Source organism: Perissodus microlepis, chromosome 7 (assembly GCF_051167445.1).
Source record: "Perissodus microlepis isolate ML-2025 ecotype Zambia chromosome 7, ASM5116744v1, whole genome shotgun sequence".
Classification (NCBI taxonomy): Eukaryota; Metazoa; Chordata; class Actinopteri; order Cichliformes; family Cichlidae; genus Perissodus; species Perissodus microlepis.
The window spans coordinates 40,303,806-40,323,064 of NC_140467.1; the positions used below are offsets into that span (position 1 = coordinate 40,303,806).

Sequence of the window (19,259 nt, forward strand, 5' to 3'; positions counted from 1 at the left end):
TCCTTCTGTTTTAAAGGAGAGAATATGAGCAATAATTTCCCAGGAGAGTAAGAAACTTTCACTTTTCCTGAGCCAGCCTTGTTACAATCCCTTGTCCCTTTCAGTGTGCATATGACTATTTATAGTACCGTCTCTAAAGAGAGAAAAAAAAACCCTCAAATACATTTTTCTTCTTCACCTTTTGTGATTTTAGACACTGTGCAGCTGTAGGCCTTAGAGCAGAAAATAAGTCAAGTTAGAAAATTAAGAAAACAATTAATCAAATTTATCTAAAGCATTTTTAACCACCATACGTGAATACAGACTAGACATATTTTACCCTTATATTTCCCGTGGTATCTCCGCTATCTATAGCATAATATAGTGTAATACAACCACACCTCCAAAACGTTTGTGTGACTGTGTAAATGTGAATAAAAACAAAATGCAATCATTACTTACAATATAAAACAGAGAATATATCAAATATTTCTAGGAGTATATGTCCTTTTTCTTTTTCTTGTTTTTTAAAAGGGCATATTAAAATTGATGGCAGCTACATGTGTCAAAAAACGTGGGACAAGGCCACTGTGTAGCAACACCCCCCCCCCCCTTTGAGAGAGGACTATTGTCTCATTGTTGTCTGATAGTAGCTAACTGCTCAACAATTGTGGGACTTCTGGGATTGTAAATTTAGTGATACAACGAATGCTGTCAGCTGGTCAAAGGTGTGGACTGCAGGCAGCCATGCTGTTGGAATAGATGCAGTATGCAGTTGAGCAATGTCTTGCTGAGAAAGGCCTCATCTAGATGTAAATATGGAATGATATGAAATATGCAACACCTTCCCTGAAAAAGTTGTTGTCTGAATTGGAGCATATGTTGCTCTAAAACCTGTATATACCTTTGAGCTTTCATGGCACCTTTCCAGATATGCAAGCTACCATCAGAGATGCAGGCTTTTGAACTTTGCTTTGGAAAAAGCCACATCCTCCCTCTCCTCTTTAGTCTGGAGGACGGAGCATTCATGTTTTCCAAAAAGACATTTCACATTTAAATTCATTTGACCAACAGTTTTCCACTTTGCCTCAGTCCATTTTTAATTAGCTTTAGCCCAGAGTGGCGTTTTTGGTTCATGTTTATCTGTGGCTTCTGTTCACGATAAATCATACACCTGCATTTGTGAATGTCACGGTGAGCTGTGTTCATGCAGTGATTTCCATAACAGAATTATGCCTGTTTTTAATGTAGTACCACTCAAGGCCCTGAAGATCACAAGCATCCAATACTGATTCCAGGAATCTTTTGATGTTATATATTCAAAGTCTTCAGAATTGTACAGAGAAACATGGATTTTGAAATAGTTCCACAATTTGTAGACGTATGTGTTTTGCAGATTGGTGAAACTCTGCCTATGTTTTAGAGAAACAATGGCTCTCTAAGATGCTCGTTTAATACCCAGTTATGTTACTGATCTGTCACCAGTTAACCTAATTACTTGCACAGTGTTCCCCCAGCTGGGGTAAACACATTCCAGCCAGGGTTGTCCATTGCCTTCATCTTTTTAAGTAGACGAGCTTGTTAATTGTCCACAATATCAGATATAGGAAGGTACTGTGCATGTGGGGGGAAATAAACAACAAAATAATACTGACGTTTGTTTGCTCTCTGTACTTATTTTGTCTTTCTTTAGCTGCAAGAAGCTTTTTCTGCTTTCGCGGATCCTGCACCTCCTCAAGTATCCCCTGCACCACCTGTTTATGCTCAGGATCAAAGATCGTCTGTGGAGAACCATAGAAGCCACCACAGCAGGGAGCCCCCATCCGTCTCGTCATCATCATCTTCCTCGTATATTACCTCCTCCAAAGGTCCAGAACGCGACAGAGATCGTGACAGAGATCGTGACAGAGATCGAGATCGAGATAGGGATCGAAACAGAGATCGAAACAGAGATCGAGACAGAGACAGGGACAGACAGAGAGACAGAGACAAGGATAGGAACAAAGGGAGGGACAAAGACAAAAAGAAGAAAAAACACAAGAGGAGGTCAAGATCCAGGTCAGCATCGAGATCAAAGAGCAAACACTCCCTTCCCAGTGCCTACAGGAGATCCCGCAGGTCCAGGTAAGACGCTCCCACTAAAAACTCAGTCTTTTTTTATTTCTTTTAATCCACCACAAAAAAGTCAGAATGAATGCAACAGTGATGCTGCTCACTCCAGCCACAGGCGGCTGAAAAGAAGCTTTTAATACCTTCTGTTATTTCTTTTTTGTCATTATGTTTTGCTTTGAGTTTATGCTGCCTTTCTACAGATTTGTGGGGTTTGGGGATTTTTTTTTTTTTTTGTTTGTTTGTTTTGAGCAAGGTAACTGAACTGAGAGGTTCAACTATTAGAACATTGTGATAGGAAAGAGACGCACACACGCAGGCTGTATTCTTAATCTTATCCTGGTTGTTTCATTTTCCAGCCTTGCTATGCTGTGTTTGTAAATGGCATGCATGTTCTGCACATTGGGCAGTGGGACAAAATAAATTTGGCTATGCCCTTTATGGAAAGAAATCTGACAAGGTTATTAATTTCTTAAAATATTTATGAATACTTAATGCTTTTCTGCCTAGTTAAGAATAAAAGTAGTATTTCCATTTTGTGAGTCCTTTTATATAACTTGTATTAAAGTAATGAACTGAATAATGATTTTTTTGTCCTGTTCAGTTCCTCAGTATTTAAACAGTGTTTATCTGTAAATTGCACCACGTTCAGGTCTTCCAAAAGTTTACTGAAATAATTAAAAGTCTTATTCAAACCTATCTTTTCTTCATTTTCAGTTGTGCAAAGCCCTCATGTCGCCTTTTTTTTCTTTTTCACTTTAACTCCATTAGGCTTATCATTTTTTTTTCTGCCTCACTCTTCTCCTCTTTTTCTTTATTTCCAATACATTTGCTTCTCTCTCATGTTCTGCCTTCTGATATTTAACGATTTCTTCCATCTTTCATTCTCTTTGTTCTGCTCTCTGTCCAGATCCCGTTCACACTCCCCAGGAAGAAAGGACAGAAGGGGCAACTCATCAGAAAGGAGACGCGAGGAGAAAGAGCGGGAACACTATCATCCCAGCAGCAGCTCCAACTTGCCCAGGGGGCTTTCAAGATCCAGGTAAATCTAACAGCAGGTGTCTTCACCGTGTGCTGCGAAAAAAGTCATAGGTCCTCACATGCAGCTTTGTTTTCACACTAAAAACATTGATTTTTGCAGCCTTTAAGGCTGAGAGGGGCACTAATGATGCAACTCTTGGGTGGTTAGTCCATATTTTCTTGATATTCTTTAGTTTTCTTTATTTTTACAAAAGCAACAGGGGAACCGTTATCAGTGTTCAAGGTTTTCCATGTGTCATTAAGGCCAACTTCATGTAACTAGAAGACGGTTTGATTCCCCAAAAAGGGGAGGGCATGAGGAAGTTTTGGTAAATGCACTGCAAAGTTCATCCCAGTAAATATAGTTTTGTCTTTATAATTGTACAACAGTCGCTTGATACCGACAGATAAATAGGCATTGTTACAAAAAAATAGAAGTACAGTTTTTTTTAAAAAATATGCTCACTAGCGTTTCACTGCTTTAGGCACTGGGCAGCCTCCTGTCATTGATTCACCTGGGAATTCTGCAACATACCAAAGAGTCTCTAAAGATTTTTTAAGGCATCCGTCCAAAAGAAAGAGCTAAACCAGAAACAGACCTCTCATCACGATAATGATGAAAGAATGAAGCCTTATGAAATGGACTAGTTGTTACCACAAGGCAATACTAATATTACAATATTATAAACAAAAAACAGCACAAGCAAGAAAATCCTCTAAAATCTTGTAACTGAATGAAATTTGCAGGGAATTGTTCAAACCAGAGTAAGATACTGGGAATAACTATGCAAAATGCCTCTTAAATAGAGTTTAATTGGCCTGTGAAGTTAAGGGTGTATATTACAGCAGTTCATATGCTCAGTTAAATTATAATTAAAGATGTTTATTTTGTTTTGAGTACACCAATATTTCATGCAAGGCTTGGCAGATACAAACCACCACTGTTTATTGTGCAGTGTTAATATCTGATTGAGACGTTTTAGTTTTTAGCTCCTGCTGTGCTCTTCTTGCTTTTGTCAGGTCTCCTCCTGAACAGCAGAGGAGCTCCTTGTCATCCTCAGGACAGATGCAAATTGCGGCCTCCTCGTTCTCACCATACTCTTCACCCGGCAGAGTTTTGTCTCCATCAGCGAGCCCCGCCTCCAGCCTGGCTCACTCAAGGTAACCCCTCCAGACGCTTGTCAATAATCCAGCTTGCATCCAGCATGTAGATGTAAATGAAAGTCTCTTTACTGAAGGCTTAAATGTTTTGTTTTGGGTTTTTTTTGTTTTTGTTTTAGCTTCAAGTAAATGAGAAGATGTATTCTTGCATTTAAATCTCTCTTATTTGCAACAATAGATTGTTCCTTTAGGTCTGATAATCAAACACTCCAGCTGCTGCCGTTTTAAGAACCTAACAGAGGTTATGCTGATGCACTCTTTTTCACTGACTAATATTTAGAAATGTTTATTTTTATGTTGTTGTTGTTGTTGTTTTTTTGTGTTTCTAAACTCCTTCTACTGAACAGTGTTTGCTCTCCTGATATCACAGCGCACAGCTTGGGTCTTTCAGCTTAAAGATCACAAGGGCAAAAGCGCATTAATGATCTTGGCCACAGACTTGATAAGACTTGCAGTTGGTAGTCTGCCACTTTAGCAGCGTGTTGACTTTTCAATGCAAGAAGATTAAATGTTGGCCAGGCGCACTCTGTTCACTTCAATATCTAACTAAAAGAGAAGGACTTATTATGAACTTGTGGCTTGTTGGTAAATAGAGCCTGTTAATTACAAAATAACAATATTTAAAATTCCACCTCTTTTATTTCCAAAGTTTTATTGCAAAGTTTCCAGATTTTAAGCGTCATGCCTTCTAGCTGATACCAATCGGTGCGTTTGTGGATGTTCACTTGTTTTGTAGTTTAATGTATAAAAGTTTTATTTTTCAGTCTTTAGTTTGTGTAACCCAGCATAACTTTTAAAATCTGCCGTCATTAAAAAACAGGCTTCTGGGAAAACAGGAAACAATGTAAATATTTTTGACTTCTGCAAAATTGAAAAACACAACAGTTCCTTTTATGTTCAAACTGAAGTATTGCATGCACCATAATTTAATGTTTTTAAAAGCTCTGCTTAACCAGTATATCAGCCGTCTCATGCGCTTTGTTACGAAGGAGAATGCTTTTTCTTCCATAGATTTAGCAAATGCTCGTCTTTTCATGTGGGGCGCAATTATCCTGGCAGACGCAGGAGTCATTCCAATAGAAGACAGTCTTTTGTTGCCATTTCTTCCTAAACTGTGGGTGAAAGCATGAAAGGTTTTGCTGTTTACTTTCTCCGGGGAAAGGAACCTAGATCATGATGCCATAATAACAGCGGGAGGGGCAGGTAGTACTTTGTACTGAGTGCCGTGCACACGCACAAACGTTTGAAAGGCTAAAATTTTTATCATGAGCAGCGGTCTTTTCTGCAGTTGTGTTCACCTGTTGTGTTCAATCAACTTGGACATGATTTGTTCCTTTTTTTTAATCTCTTGATGAATTATGAAATGCTGGACTGTAGAGACATTTAAGCTTCGGACGGAGCCGTGAAGCTGAACTTGAGGCCTGAAATTTGTCTGCATGATTAAATACTCTGTCTGTGTTTGGTCTTTTAGCTCTAGATGGATATTTCAGTGTTACAGGACACTTCTTTCACCTCTTTCCTTCCTTCCATCTTTTCTTTCTGTCGCTCTCGATGCCTGTCGAACTTTGGGCATTTCAGAGAAACATCATAAATATTGAATATTCTCTCCTGTTTACATGATTGATTTTATGCTTTTTGACTCTTTTGTGTCCTTCTCCTCTGTTTTCTTTTCAGGGGTGGTTCTCTGGAGAAAGACAAGGCAGTGTCCTCATCCATAGTATCCTCTGTTCAGTCTAAAATAACTCAGGTATTGTTCTTTGCTCTTATCCCAGATGCATCCCCTGCTGAACTTTTCCATCCCATCCAATGAAAGTACTTAGTGGTGTTCTTTGTTTCCATCATGCAAAGAGGAAGGATGGAAAGTGCTGTTCTCTTTCATACACCAAAATATAGCTAGTTTTTAGAGCTTTGGACTTGAACTCATTTTATATTTATCCACTTCTCCCTGTACCTTCTGTGTGTTTTTACAGCACGTCGGTGTGCTATATTTGTTTGTTTGAACCATGGGGAGGCCGTTGTCTTACATTTATATGTGGTGCAAATGTGATAAAGCTGCACTCTGTATTCAGTGGCAGTGTAATCCAATCTCATGCATCATACCTGGAGAAAAACTGCCAGTCTGATTTTGTTTCTTGACAGTTTGAAACTGTCGTTAAGAAAACTGTGCGGACTCCAGGTTCACTCGCTTTCAGCCATATTGAATGATCATCCGCAGCAAATTGAATTTGGTTCGTTGCCACGGAACGACCGATATTAAACCGTCATGATTTTGCTTGCCTCTGGGACTTGTCATCCGTTTTGATTTGGATGAAAATGTAACTTGACAATTTCTCTCATAACCTTGGAAGTAACACTTGTCAAAACAAAGCGGTGAGAACGGATTTGCAGATGGCCTCGATTTGTTAAAAGTGTCTGCTAAGTTTATAGTCGACTGATGGTTGACCGGTTGATGGCGGAGGCGCAGGTTTCTAATAGTGTTTTGTTGGATAACATTGTTGAACCGTGTTGCTGAGGTCTTGTTTACCGGTGTTAGGGGTACATGTGCTCTTATTTTAATAAACAAACAGCACTTCTCATCGTGGCAGTGGATCTTGGCTCCAGATTGCTCTTCGGCCCTGCGCATCTCATCCTGGGAGCTTCGCCAAGAATTTAGGATAAGAGAGACTGAATATTAGTTGGCACCGATGAAGCGAGAGGCAAAAACAGAAACCTCTGCAAACTTGCCGAAGTCTTTTGGGAGATGGATTTCACTTCACTGCAAAGGAAGGAGGCAGAAGCAGCACATGGTCTTGAAAATGTTTTCTCCAGTGGTACTTGTAAATTCAGACAAGAAGGACCATTACCACTACTGCTGAGAAACACAAGGTCAAGTTCAGCAAGTTGTCAGTTCAAGTTAAGAAAATGGCAGGTTTCAACATTCAGTATGGTTTTATACCCCATGTGTTTTTTTTCTTTTACATTTTATAATGCAACAGAGAAGCAGAGGTTGGCTTCACATAACTTTATAACTTTTTTTAGTTTATTACTTAGCTGTGTAAAAACTAAGCCCACAGTTTTGGAAGCTTGGGTTTAAGCCTAAAGCTGTAAAAGCTCGCCATACACTACCTGCTTGGCACTAAACGACACACATGATGTGTAAATAAGCGAGTGTTTGCTAAGAAGTTGTCGCTTCAACTTAAAAGCTGAACCTTGTGTCAGTTTTGCTTCTCATCACTTCTCATCGTGGCAGTGCATCTTGGCTCCAGATTGCTCTTCGGCCCTGCGCATCTCATCCTGGGAGCGCAGGATGAGAAGTCACTTTCCCCAAATTGCTTAAAAAAATTAATTGTCAGGCTTTTCTTTTCTCTTTTAATAAAAAACACCCAAAGAAAACTTACTGAAAAGGTTTGATTGGATAGTTGCCACTGTCGTCATGCCCTAATGCAACCCATAGTCTCCTGTTGAGTGATGAGCACAGCATAGACACTTCCAGCTGTAAAATTACAGTAACTGCACATAGAGCTCTGCGTGTAGCCACTTTCTGACAGTTGACTAAACCAAATGTTAAAATACCGTGTGTGCGTGCGTGTGTGCGTGCGTGCGTGCGAGAATTTTACACACTGCTTACATCAGTGCCATGCATTTAACAGTAATCCAACATTTGCATACAATTGTTTCTGATGCAGCCTGATAAGGTGGCACTGACATGGATTACAGCAGCTATCCTGTAGTTTTCTAGATGGGACAATGCCAGTTAGTCCACCCTTTCATTTTGTGGCTGACAAATAGGCTGCATGGCTGAAAACTCTGCGAACACACGCAAAACAACACAACAGTACAATTAGCGCTTGTGCAGCATCTCAGCATTCCCAAAAACTGATGGCGTTGTGTTGCCAGAACAGTTTCCGGCTCTGTGCAGACCGCTCATGTTCCTCCAAGACAAACTCAGATTACTGGAGTTAAAAATGTCGGTCTTGTTTTATGCAACGGGGTATTTGTTCCTCAAACTGCTGAAGCACAGAATGCCTCAAAATATAAAAGCACATCGTAGCATCAGGTTCTCCTTTGATTTTGACAGTGAGAGGCACCTCCAGACCAAAGGAGAACCAACGTGTTTATTGGTGTCACATAATTATTGCTGTATTGTTATAGTGCGTCTGGGTCATATTGGGCCTGTTTAATGTAGATAAGTGGCAGGCTGTGTTGGTGTTTTGTCTCATTTGGGTGCGAAAAATGAAAAACAGTTGCATCTGAGTAAGTGCTACACACCCGTAACTCACAGTGTAACCTCACACACGGCTCGTCAATAAATTCTGACCCCTGGCAGGCACTGTCCTTGCCTGCATGTTTTTAAATTGCTATAGACAATTTATAGCCACTATTTTGTTGCTTTCAGAAGTGCACCTCAGATAAGTGCATTCACGCGTATCACTTCTACAGACGAAGCGTTATATAATCCACAGAGATCATTGATATTCTTAAACACTGTCTTTATTCATGTCTGTTTAATGATTCTCCTTAAAATTGTTGTAAAATCCACAAAACAAAAGTGCAAAAACACGAGCAGTTACTGTTGAGTCCTGTCAGTCCTCATTTGGACATTGTGCTCATTTAGATTCATATTTATTATGTAGCTTTTATCTCTTTCCTAAAGCACACAAGTGTTTTGCTCCTAATCTACTTGTATTTGACTGCTGTTGAAAACCTTAGGAGAACTTTGAGAAGCCTAAAAATGTCTGTACGTACTTTGATTTTTAAGTCTACATCACCATAAACCTCTCTGATTAAATGTCAGTAATTTAATTTATACTTGCCTCTGCAATGCATTATTTTGATACACGGATTCTCCTCCAACTGAGCGAAATAAACCTAGCATGCAGGTAAACATAAAGTGTCAAACGTGGGAGTACAGCCCTGTGCAATATCACCTAAAAGACTGATTATTCAGAACTGTGTCACCTTACTGGGAATGTGTTTCTCTAAGCTGAGCAGAGCGTTTACTCGCATGTAAACTTGGATCTTTTATTTCTTCTGTACTTTGTTTGTCCACTGACTTTTCTTTTTCTTTTTTTAATTGTCTTTCGCATCGATTTTTATGTGGCGCCAAATCTGGAGAAGTGTTCTGCCATTATTCATAGACAGTCTGGAGGGTTTATGTTGCTCTGCCTTTCTTTAAAATCTTCCCAAGGTATATTGGATTGACATTAGGTGACATACTTAACCACATCACAGTGTGTCTGCTGTGTGCTTTAGATTGTTATCATGCAGGAATATTCCTCTGTTGCCGTGCTTCTGGAGGCTGGAGGTCATCTCGTCTGACGGGAGTTTGTCATATCCTCAGGCATTCACGGTGACATCTGTGTCCTCTTCCAACAGTTTTTGTGTCCGTGCAGCCCATCTCATCTTTATTTCCACCTCCATTCTTTACTCTTATGACTATGTATTCACTGTGGCAGTCTTGGGCAGGTTCATGTGTAGCCTGCTGGATTTCATCTAGGGCTGCCACGATTAGTCGACTAGTCACGATTACGTCGACTATCAAAATCGTCGACGAATGATTTAATAGTCGACGCGTCGTTTGAAGCTTTGTAAGATCACAAAAGACGCAGGAATAAGTAGTAGGATTTAAGAGTGTAATAACGGACTGAAGCAGAAGATGGCAGCACTGCATGTACAAGGATGCCAGCTGTCGTTAAACCCTGAAGAAGAAGAAGTAGCTCTGTCTAGTGATGTGCGATACCACTGATTTCCTTTCCGATCCGATACCAAGTAATATTCAGGGTGGTATCGACAATACTGATCCGATACCGATACTTTGTACAAAAACATTTTATTTATTGTATCTCAAATTATAGCGTCATAATGATTACAGGACATCAGATTTCTTGTTCTTATCACTTAATAATGCAGAGTTCATCATATAGAAATAAAAAAACCTGAAGTTGTGCGCTATTTGAACACCTTGCCTGCCTGCACCACTAAAGGACTCCATGAGAGACGTCTGTCTCGCCCTAGCAGCACCTGTCCCTGTCCTCTTCTTCAGTTCGCCTCAACAAAAGCTCGTCATATTCTGTGATATGATTTACTCTGAGGTGTTTGACAAGGTTAATGATGTTGCCACAACCACACATGCCAACCCTCCCGATGTTTCTGGGAGAATCCCAAATTTCAGTGCCCCTCCCGAAAATCTCCCGATTTTCCACCCAGACAACAAAATTGAAAAACCATATCGCAGAATTCATAGTGCGGCCCAGCCAATTCCAGTTTCCAACAATGACGGCAGCGACTTAGTTTTAATATTACTCTTATTTCTCTTTCTGGGTCGCAAAAAAACTTTTAACATATTTTCAGGTGAGAATGTAGCTGTGTAAACTTCAAATATCTAAGCCGACCAGCACATCGTTTTCAAACCCCCGCGGTCTTTCGCTACTCGGGTTAAACATGATATACAGGTCCTACTCAAAAAATTTGCATATTGTGATAAAGTTCATTATTTTCTGTAATGTACTGACAAACATTAGACTTTCATATATTTTAGATTAATTACACACAACTGAAGTAGTTCAAGCCTTTCATTGTTTTAATATTGATGATTTTGGCATACAGCTCATGAAAACCCAAAATTCCTATCTCAAAAAATTAGCATATCATGAAAAGGTTCTCTAAACGAGCTATTAACCTAATCATCTGAATCAACGAATTAACTCTAAACACCTGCAAAAGATTCCTGAGGCTTTTAAAAAACCCCAGCCTGGTTCATTACTCAAAACCGCAATCATGGGTAAGACTGCCAACCTGACTGCTGTCCAGAAAGCCATCATTGACACCCTCAAGCAAGAGGGTAAGACAGAGAAAGAAATTTCTGAACGAATAGGCTGTTCACAGAGGCAACAGCCTCTGTTCAAGGCACCTCAGTGGGAAGTCTGTGGGAAGGAAAAAGTGTGGCAGAAAACGCTGCACAATGAGAAGAGGTGACCGGACCCTGAGGAAGATTGTGGAGAAGGACCGATTCCAGACCTTGGGGGACCTGCGGAAGCAGTGGACTGAGTCTGGAGTAGAAACATCCAGAGCCACCGTGTACAGGCGTGTGCAGGAAATGGGCTACAGGTGCCGCATTCCCCCAGGTCAAGCCACTTTTGAACCAGAAACAGCGGCAGAAGCGCCAGAAGAGACGCAAGACCCAACACTCTGGATGAGCTTAAGGCCGCTATCGAAGCATCCTGGGCCTCCATAACACCTCAGCAGTGCCACAGGCTGATTGCCTCCATGTCCCGCCGCATTGAAGCAGTCATTTCTGCAAAAGGATTCCCGACCAAGTATTGAGTGCATAACTGAACATAAGTTTTTGAAGGTTGACTTTTTTTGTATTAAAAACACTTTTCTTTTATTGGTCGGATGAAATATGCTAATTTTTTGAGATAGGAATTTTGGGTTTTCATGAGCTGTATGCCAAAATCATCAATATTAAAACAATAAAAGGCTTGAACTACTTCAGTTGTGTGTAATTAATCTAAAATATATGAAAGTCTAATGTTTATCAGTACATTACAGAAAATAATGAACTTTATCACAATATGCAAATTTTTTGAGAAGGACCTGTATAAGTCACTTTGATAACTTAAAAATTTTATTGTTTGGCTTTTTCAGTGTTTTATTTGTTCGTGAGTAAATCGGTTTGGCTGAGATTAAAGTTATTAGATTAGATTATATTAAATAAAACTTTATTAATCCCTCGGGAGGGTTCCTCCGGGGTTTTCACACAGCTGAATAAACGTCAAACAGAAAACTGATTAAACAGAAGTGTGAGACGGTCGAGAGTTTAAGTCAGCGCCCGGTTATATTTTAGATAGCAAGGAGCAGACGGCAGAGTTTCACTCCACCGAGGGAGCTCGTGACGTACTACCCGGCTTTCTTTAGACCGCGAAGGCCGGGTCCTCAGGTGGAAGCAGCCTCTGAATTTGGACACCCCCGCTGTTTCCGGGCCGGCCAATAACAACGGTGACATTTAACGTATTGTATCCGATAAATAAACACTGCAAAATGTATTTATCACCCCCCCAACAGCCCTTTCGAATGTCTCCCTAATTCTGAGGTCTCAAGGTTGGCAAGTATGGCCACAACACCTTACTTTTTTTGCCACATGTATCGCAAACCACGTCTCAGCTGTTTGTGGAGGTAAAATACGTCCGCACATGACTCCAACTACGCTCAGCCATTGTTGTGAGTGAGCACGCCAGCGGCTGCGAGACATTTATACAGCCGTATTTCGCACAGTTTCTTATGAAAGGCGGAAGAGGAAGTAGTTCCTTTGAATGTAGACAATCCGAATGTTATAGTTTCTTTCCACTCTGTTCCTGTTAATGATAAACTACAAATTTACCCTAAATTACTAAAATATCGATATTTTAATGTGAAAATCGATTCTAGAACATAAATGACTGGTATCGGAGGAATCGATATTTCAGGATCGATCCGCACATCACTAGCTCTGTCCCAGAATTCATAGCACAGCCCAGCTCAGTTTCCAACAATGGCAGCAGCTAGTTAGTTTTAATATTACTCTTATTATTCTTTCTGGGTCACAAAATAAACGTTTAACGTATTTTCAGGCGAGAATGTAACTGTGTAAACCTCAAATATCTGCTCAGTTTATCAAGACACCACATGTTTTCAAAAGCGCTCCGACGTTTTCGGAGACGTCTGTTACCCACTAGCTCGATAGCTAGCCGGGGGCAAGGCTCACTGGAGCCCGTGAGAACACCGGACTCCCGGCAGATTGTTTTCAAACCCACCGCCGTCTTTCGCTACTCAGGTTAAACTCATATAAGTCACTTGGATAACTTAAAAATGTAATTGTTTGGCTTTTTTTAGTATTTTATTTGTTCCTGAGTAAAATCTGTTTGGCTGAGATTAAAGTTATAGTTTTTACACAGCTGAATAAACGTCAAGCAGACAACTGATTATCAGAAGTGTGAGATGGTCGAGAATATACTCCGTCCTGTTATATTTTAGATAGCAAGGAGTTTATTAAACTTCACCGAAACAATCTGCAAATTTCATTAAAATTTAATAAACTATCATCTTGTCTTTATTTTTAGTTAGCACATACCTTAAACACTCAAAGCTGTAAGCTAATGATAGTTATATAAGAGCAGATGCTGCTGGTGCAATAAGCTGTACGCTGTACGTCCAATGGATGATGATCTGATTAGTCGACTAATCGGTGACTAGTCGACTATCAAAATAATCGTTTGTGGCAGCCCTAATTTCATCAGAGGAAAATATCAAAAATATTCCCATTTGACTGAAGGAGGTGCTCCCAGTGTCAATCAGGCTTCTTTTCTGGTACTTTAGCAAAGTGTAATCTTGCACATTTATGTTGAAGAGCAAATGGTATTTTTGGGGGGGCACTGTCCATAGAAGCTGATGTTATGCTATTTTCTTCACACTGCCTGAGCCAACACAGAAGCTGTAATTTCCAGCGATAACCCCTGTGCCCAGGGTAAAGCACTTGTCCGTCTGTTTTCAAAGATGTGCAAGTAGTTCAGTGTGTTTGGCAGCGAACAGCCACTCTGATTCTGAGTGGGACCATGGCTTGTTCTCTACCTCCTGATTATTGCTTCAACTGTGTTTAATATTTGTTTTTCTAATGTATCATTAGTCTCCCTGAAGAACTGTTAGATCAGTGATGATTTTAGACAGATGCAGCCCATTCAGTGCTTTTTCTCTTTTGCATATTAGTCACACTTTAATAGCTCCTCTTGTTAAGGTCATGCCAAGCATGTCAGTTGGTCCAGACTCTCCAAAGCCTGTGTGTGTGTGTGTGTGTGTGTGTGTGTGTGTGTGTGTGTGTGTGTGTGTGTGTGTGTGTGTGTGTGTGTGTGTGTGTGTTGTGTCCTTTCTGTACGTTTTGGTCAGCAGATTGTTTTTCGCTGTGAAACTCTCCCATGGATGCCATTTTTACCCAGGCTCTTTCTTGTTATGAATCGTGAACTCTGACCTTAACTGAGACAAGCGAGGCCTGTGACTCTTTAGATTTTGTTCTGGGCTCTTTTGTGACCTCCTGGATGGGAAATGAATTTTAGTAGGCCGGCCACTCCTGGGAAGGTTCACCACTGTTCCAGGTTTTCTCCATTTGTTGATAATGGCTCTCTCTGTGGTTCGCTGGAGTCCTAAAGCCTTAGAAATGTCTTTATAACCTTTTCCAGACTGATGGATGTCAGTTCCAGCTGCTCCTTTAGATCATGGCATGATGAGTTGCTTTTAGGATCTTTTAGGCTTTACTTTGTCAGACAGGTGCTGTTTAAGTGATTTCATTATTCAGTAAGTCTGACATTAATCAGTCCTGGGTGTGGTGAGGGAAATTGAACTCAACTTTGCATAAATGTGAGTAATCATTTAATCCATACTTTCACAAGAGGGTAATTACTTTTTTACACATGGCCAGGTAGGTTCGGATTACTTTTTTTCCTTTAATAAATAAAGTCCTCATTTAAAGCTACATTTTGTATTTACTCAGATTATCTTTGCCAAATATTATAATTTGTTTGAGGATCTGAAACATTTTTAGTGTGACTAAAAGCTCTTTTTCACCTCACTGTAGGTGTAAAACTGGACACGATATAAAAAGATGAGCCTAGAGCAGAGTTAGGAGCGAATGGGCATGCAGTTTCACATCCAATTTTAAAATACTAAGACAGCAATGGTGAAAATGTTCATCTCAAGGATTCAAGACAGTCTTCAGAAGCCACCGGTTCACATCACGATATCCACGCCATTTAAAAGGCGAGATACTCTTTTTCAGGTTGTGACTAATGCATTAATTAAGCGGCGATACAGTTTTAAGTCATTTAATAAACACAGCGGTGCTCTCACATGTATTGAATACTGTACATACTAGACAGCATCTTACAGTGAGGCTGCAGTGTGCTGGATTTCTAGAGCTTCTGGGAGTCGATGTAATGCAGGTCGATACTGTTGCCTCTGCGTTCACACTAACTCTTCTATGAACACTGGAATAACTTCAACTGAAGTGAAACTAACTCGCTCACCTGGCTCTGTGTGTGTGTGTGTGTGTGTGTGTGTGTGTGTGTGTGTGTGTGTGTGTGTGTGTGTGTGTGTGTGTGTGTGTTCCACAATGAACATCTCTTGATTCTTCTGTCATCAACAACAACAAAAAAAAAGTCCTATTTCGGTTTCTTTCTCATTATCTCGTAGTCGCTTCTCCCACCTTCATCTCAACATAGCAACACAAGCTAGCTGGTGGAAACATGCTGCTGCAACATACTCTGATTCAAAACCGCTAACTACTTATACCCCATCTGTGATGTTTTACAAACACATCTTGAATAATTCAGCACATCCTCATCTGCCTAATGGGCTCTGCTTCCCTCCGGGTGCCTAGTTGCTATTTGCTTCATTCCAGCTCTTATTTCTCTCGTGTTTGTCTGTGTTCCTCTGTCTTCTTTCCCGTCTTCCCTGTTGCTGTACATTTGAAAGATACTTTGTTCACCTTTACAGTGAACTGCACTGGGACTGGGAGTGTTTTAAATTAGGAGTGTGGGTATCTCAAACACTGCATAGTTTCTTGGAGGGGAATCTAATGACAGAAAGGCTAGATATCAATACATGTGGCTGCTACATTGCTCCCTCAAGATTTTCCTAACAGTTTTTTTTTGTTTGTTTGTTTTTTTTAACGGTTGTTGCCGTTAAAAGCAAATATGTGACGCCCTTATTTCTGTAATCCCACTTCCTAACTTGACCCACTGGTTATAGTTTTAAAACTGTCTTAAGGGCCCAGTGAGAGTTATAAATAGTGCTTCCATGTTAGTTTTTCAGGCCTAGTGTTTGTAACATTAGGTTCCAATCCTAAACAGGTAAATGTGGTTAACTGACAGCATACAAGGAAAATAGTTTGTCCTAATGAGGAAAAAAACCCAACATCCCAATTCAGTGAAAAAATAAAGCTGTCCTTGTAATGTGTGACATTTCCTTTTGTTTAATTTCATGACAGGATTCTGGCACAGCTTTATCAGAAATACAACAGAAAGGCAGGAGTGATATCTGTTTGCTTCCAAACAGTCTCGCATTGTTTTCTAAAGAAGCCGGTCAATAATAACCGCAGCCACAATCTGATTTCCACCCCACACACAACAGCAAAACTGTGTAAATAGAGGCCGTGTTCTTTAGTAGATGAAGGTGTGCACCTCGCACGATCTATTCCTTCTATTTCCCCACTATTACCAACATACAAATGTTACGATATCACAAATGTTTACATTTAATACTAAAGCTTCCTGTGAAAAATTTTTTACATTTTTGGTGTAATTTTGCAGTCAAATAAGGAAATACTGTGCTGTACTTCTCAGCGTAAAGCCAGGCGGCATTTAAAAGCACAGACACACAATTAGAAAGTAGCTTTGTAGTTGCGTTGTGTAAAGCGACCAGTGTGTGTCTTCAGGCCTTCTTATAGAACAAAATGAGTGGGTGTGCGTCAGAAGTTAGTCAGGGTGGTCTCTTCCTCTGCTGGTACCCGTGTAAAACCCCAAAACTGTTCTAGTGGTCATCAAACTGTATCTTTATTGATGTATACTGAGGTGTCAAAACCGTCATTATGGGTGCGGGGAGGTCGTTAAATGTCGTCTCTGTTGGTGTAAAGTGTATATGTGGTGGGGTTGTGGAGTAGCAGCTGCCCGTCGGTCTTTACTCCAGTGTAGATGAGGCAAATATAATAAAATGATAAGGACTTAAATTATGCACAAGTGCTACAGTGTGGAGAAAAAAACATGCTTTTCTTACAGGTATCCCTGTTCATTATTACAGAGGTATAAGTACAGCTGGCAATTTAACTGTCACACTCAACTAAAACTCCAGCATCAAACAAAAAAGTCAAATGTGAACTTTATGAAAATGTTCAACATCAAACTCAGGTGTCTGTCTTTAATTAATTTAGTAATAGGAATTTAGAGCACACGTCCAGCCACTTGATGATAATTCTGAGCGTTGTCATTGTGTGTTTCCGTTATCTGTGTATATCCGAGAACATCAGGGTTTTGAGAGAAACGGCCTTTAGAGCAATTTGATATGACAGCTCCTTCCCCCTCTTGTGATTACAGCTGTTAATTCGTCTCATCTGTCAGGAGAGCTTGAGGGTGGATATTTGTCCATGCGTGCATGAATCGCTCGTGCACCGCGATGCAAATTAACACTTCCTATTCTGCAGCGTAAGCACTTGCCCCTGTGGTGTGCATAGTTTACATTTCTACCTGAAGAGTGAAGGAGGAGAAAGTGGAAATGAAAAACTGCTGTTTGGCAGTTTCTTCCACTGTGTTTCTGTTTCCCTGCTGTGCACTCTCGTTGCAACTTCCTATTAATTATATTGTTTTAAGTAAATAACCTGTTTACAGAGCAGTTGTCAGGGATATGTGTGGGTTGGCCAAGGAGTTAATATATGTGTTTTCTAATTGCCTTTAAGGGGATTCTGTTGTTAATCTTTTAAAATGTATAGCAGTGCAACAAAACTTTGAGGCTGGTGTAACATTTCAGTCACTATTTATACATTCCTGCATACTCGTTTTCTTCCTTCCTTCACTTTTTCTTTCTTCTATGAAATGAATGGAAGTGTTGCCTTCATTCATCCCACAAGCAGCAACAAAAAAACAAATGGATGAACTTGTGTTTCTGTCAGCTGCATGGTTGATTCTCAGTGGGAACACCATTACTAGCAGCTCTTTCGTACTGCAGGGAATAGTTTGCTGAAGAATTACAGGAGAAATTATTCCTCTTTAAGGAGAAGTAACACACTGTGACAAGAAAAGAAAAGCGTTGGCAGATCTACTTTTTCCATTTTGTAGTTCTTTCAAAATAAAGTGCTTTGTTTTGTCCCCTTCCAGTGCAGTGTGTTTGCTCCGCTCCTAAATTTTGATCGGTTCTGTTTGATTTAGTAGATCTGCTTAGATCAAACTAAATGACTACTAGTTGTATTATTATTACACCCACTGAGGCATGGCATATCTCTTGCCATGCCAGTTGCAACATTGTACTGGGGGTCTTAGTGGGAAAGCTGTACATTAAAACTCATCTCATGCTTTGTTTTTCTCTCTTCGTCTTCTTTGTGCAGGATCTGATGGCCAAAGTGCGAGCCATGCTTGCCACCTCCAAGACCTTCCAGCCTCCCAATTCTTAAAAAGGACGTTGCTTTCTTCTGGATGTGACAACTTTTGCCTGCAGGCGAGTGGTATTCTCCGATTTCCTGGAGATTTATCTGGCCCGCAGCTGTTTCAGAGCCCTCTGTTTATCCATGATTTATCAGTTCATCAAGAATTGAGCATCGACAGTTTCAGTTTGATTGTGTTACGTCTTGTGCCGAGTCGTAAGTGTGAAGTACGCTGAAGTGAAACCTGAGCACCTGGTTTCACGGCCGGTGTGAGAAAACCGCTCATAAGACAGGAGATTAAGTCACAGCTATGTTTTTGGTGCACGGAGAATCAAATGTGAAATAATGTTTGCCTCCTGTTTTGAGATGCTTTTCTCCTACGAGTCACTCTTTGCAGCATCAGCTGCAGGAAATCTGGAAGCTCTCCTTCTATGAAGGCTTATGTTTTGATAATTTAATTTTCCCATCATTTTTCCTCATTTCCTTTTTCTCTTCAGCGCCTACTCTACTACCTGAGAAGTAATTTGTTTTTACTCTGTCCATCAGCTGCAATGTGCAGCCTTTGAATTTTGGTTCCTGGTTTGTACTGTAATGGGCTGAATGCAGAACAACTTTCTAATCCAAAATGAAATAAAAGTTCCTTTATGATTTACGTGTGGCCTTCAGTTGTTTTCTTTTAACAAAAAAAAAAAAATTGTCAGGAGAAGAAAATGGATACAATGCAGGTTGTTATAGTGCATTAGATATTGGACAAATTGTACTTGTGGCTAAAAAAAAAGATTACATAATTGGAACATGAATATTCAAATATAAAATGATTAGAAACTAATGATGCATTCTCAATCATCCAGGAAAG

General features: G+C 40.1%; 1 protein-coding gene across 3 annotated transcripts in view; it reads left to right on the forward strand.

The window, feature by feature from the left end:
• The window catches only part of sfswap (splicing factor SWAP), a 57,674-nt gene extending 38,619 nt beyond the window's left edge, over nucleotides 1-19,055 (forward strand). For all 3 annotated transcript variants that reach the window (XM_084935035.1, XM_084935037.1, XM_084935038.1), the window contains exons 15-19: nucleotides 1,673-2,103; nucleotides 2,999-3,130; nucleotides 4,129-4,269; nucleotides 5,944-6,016; nucleotides 18,368-19,055. In XM_084935035.1, the coding sequence (XP_084791161.1) occupies nucleotides 1,673-2,103; nucleotides 2,999-3,130; nucleotides 4,129-4,269; nucleotides 5,944-6,016; nucleotides 18,368-18,433 (843 nt within the window). In that variant the 3' untranslated portion in view covers nucleotides 18,434-19,055. The remainder of the gene's footprint in view (nucleotides 1-1,672; nucleotides 2,104-2,998; nucleotides 3,131-4,128; nucleotides 4,270-5,943; nucleotides 6,017-18,367) is intronic.
• The last annotated feature ends 204 nt before the right edge of the window (nucleotides 19,056-19,259 follow it).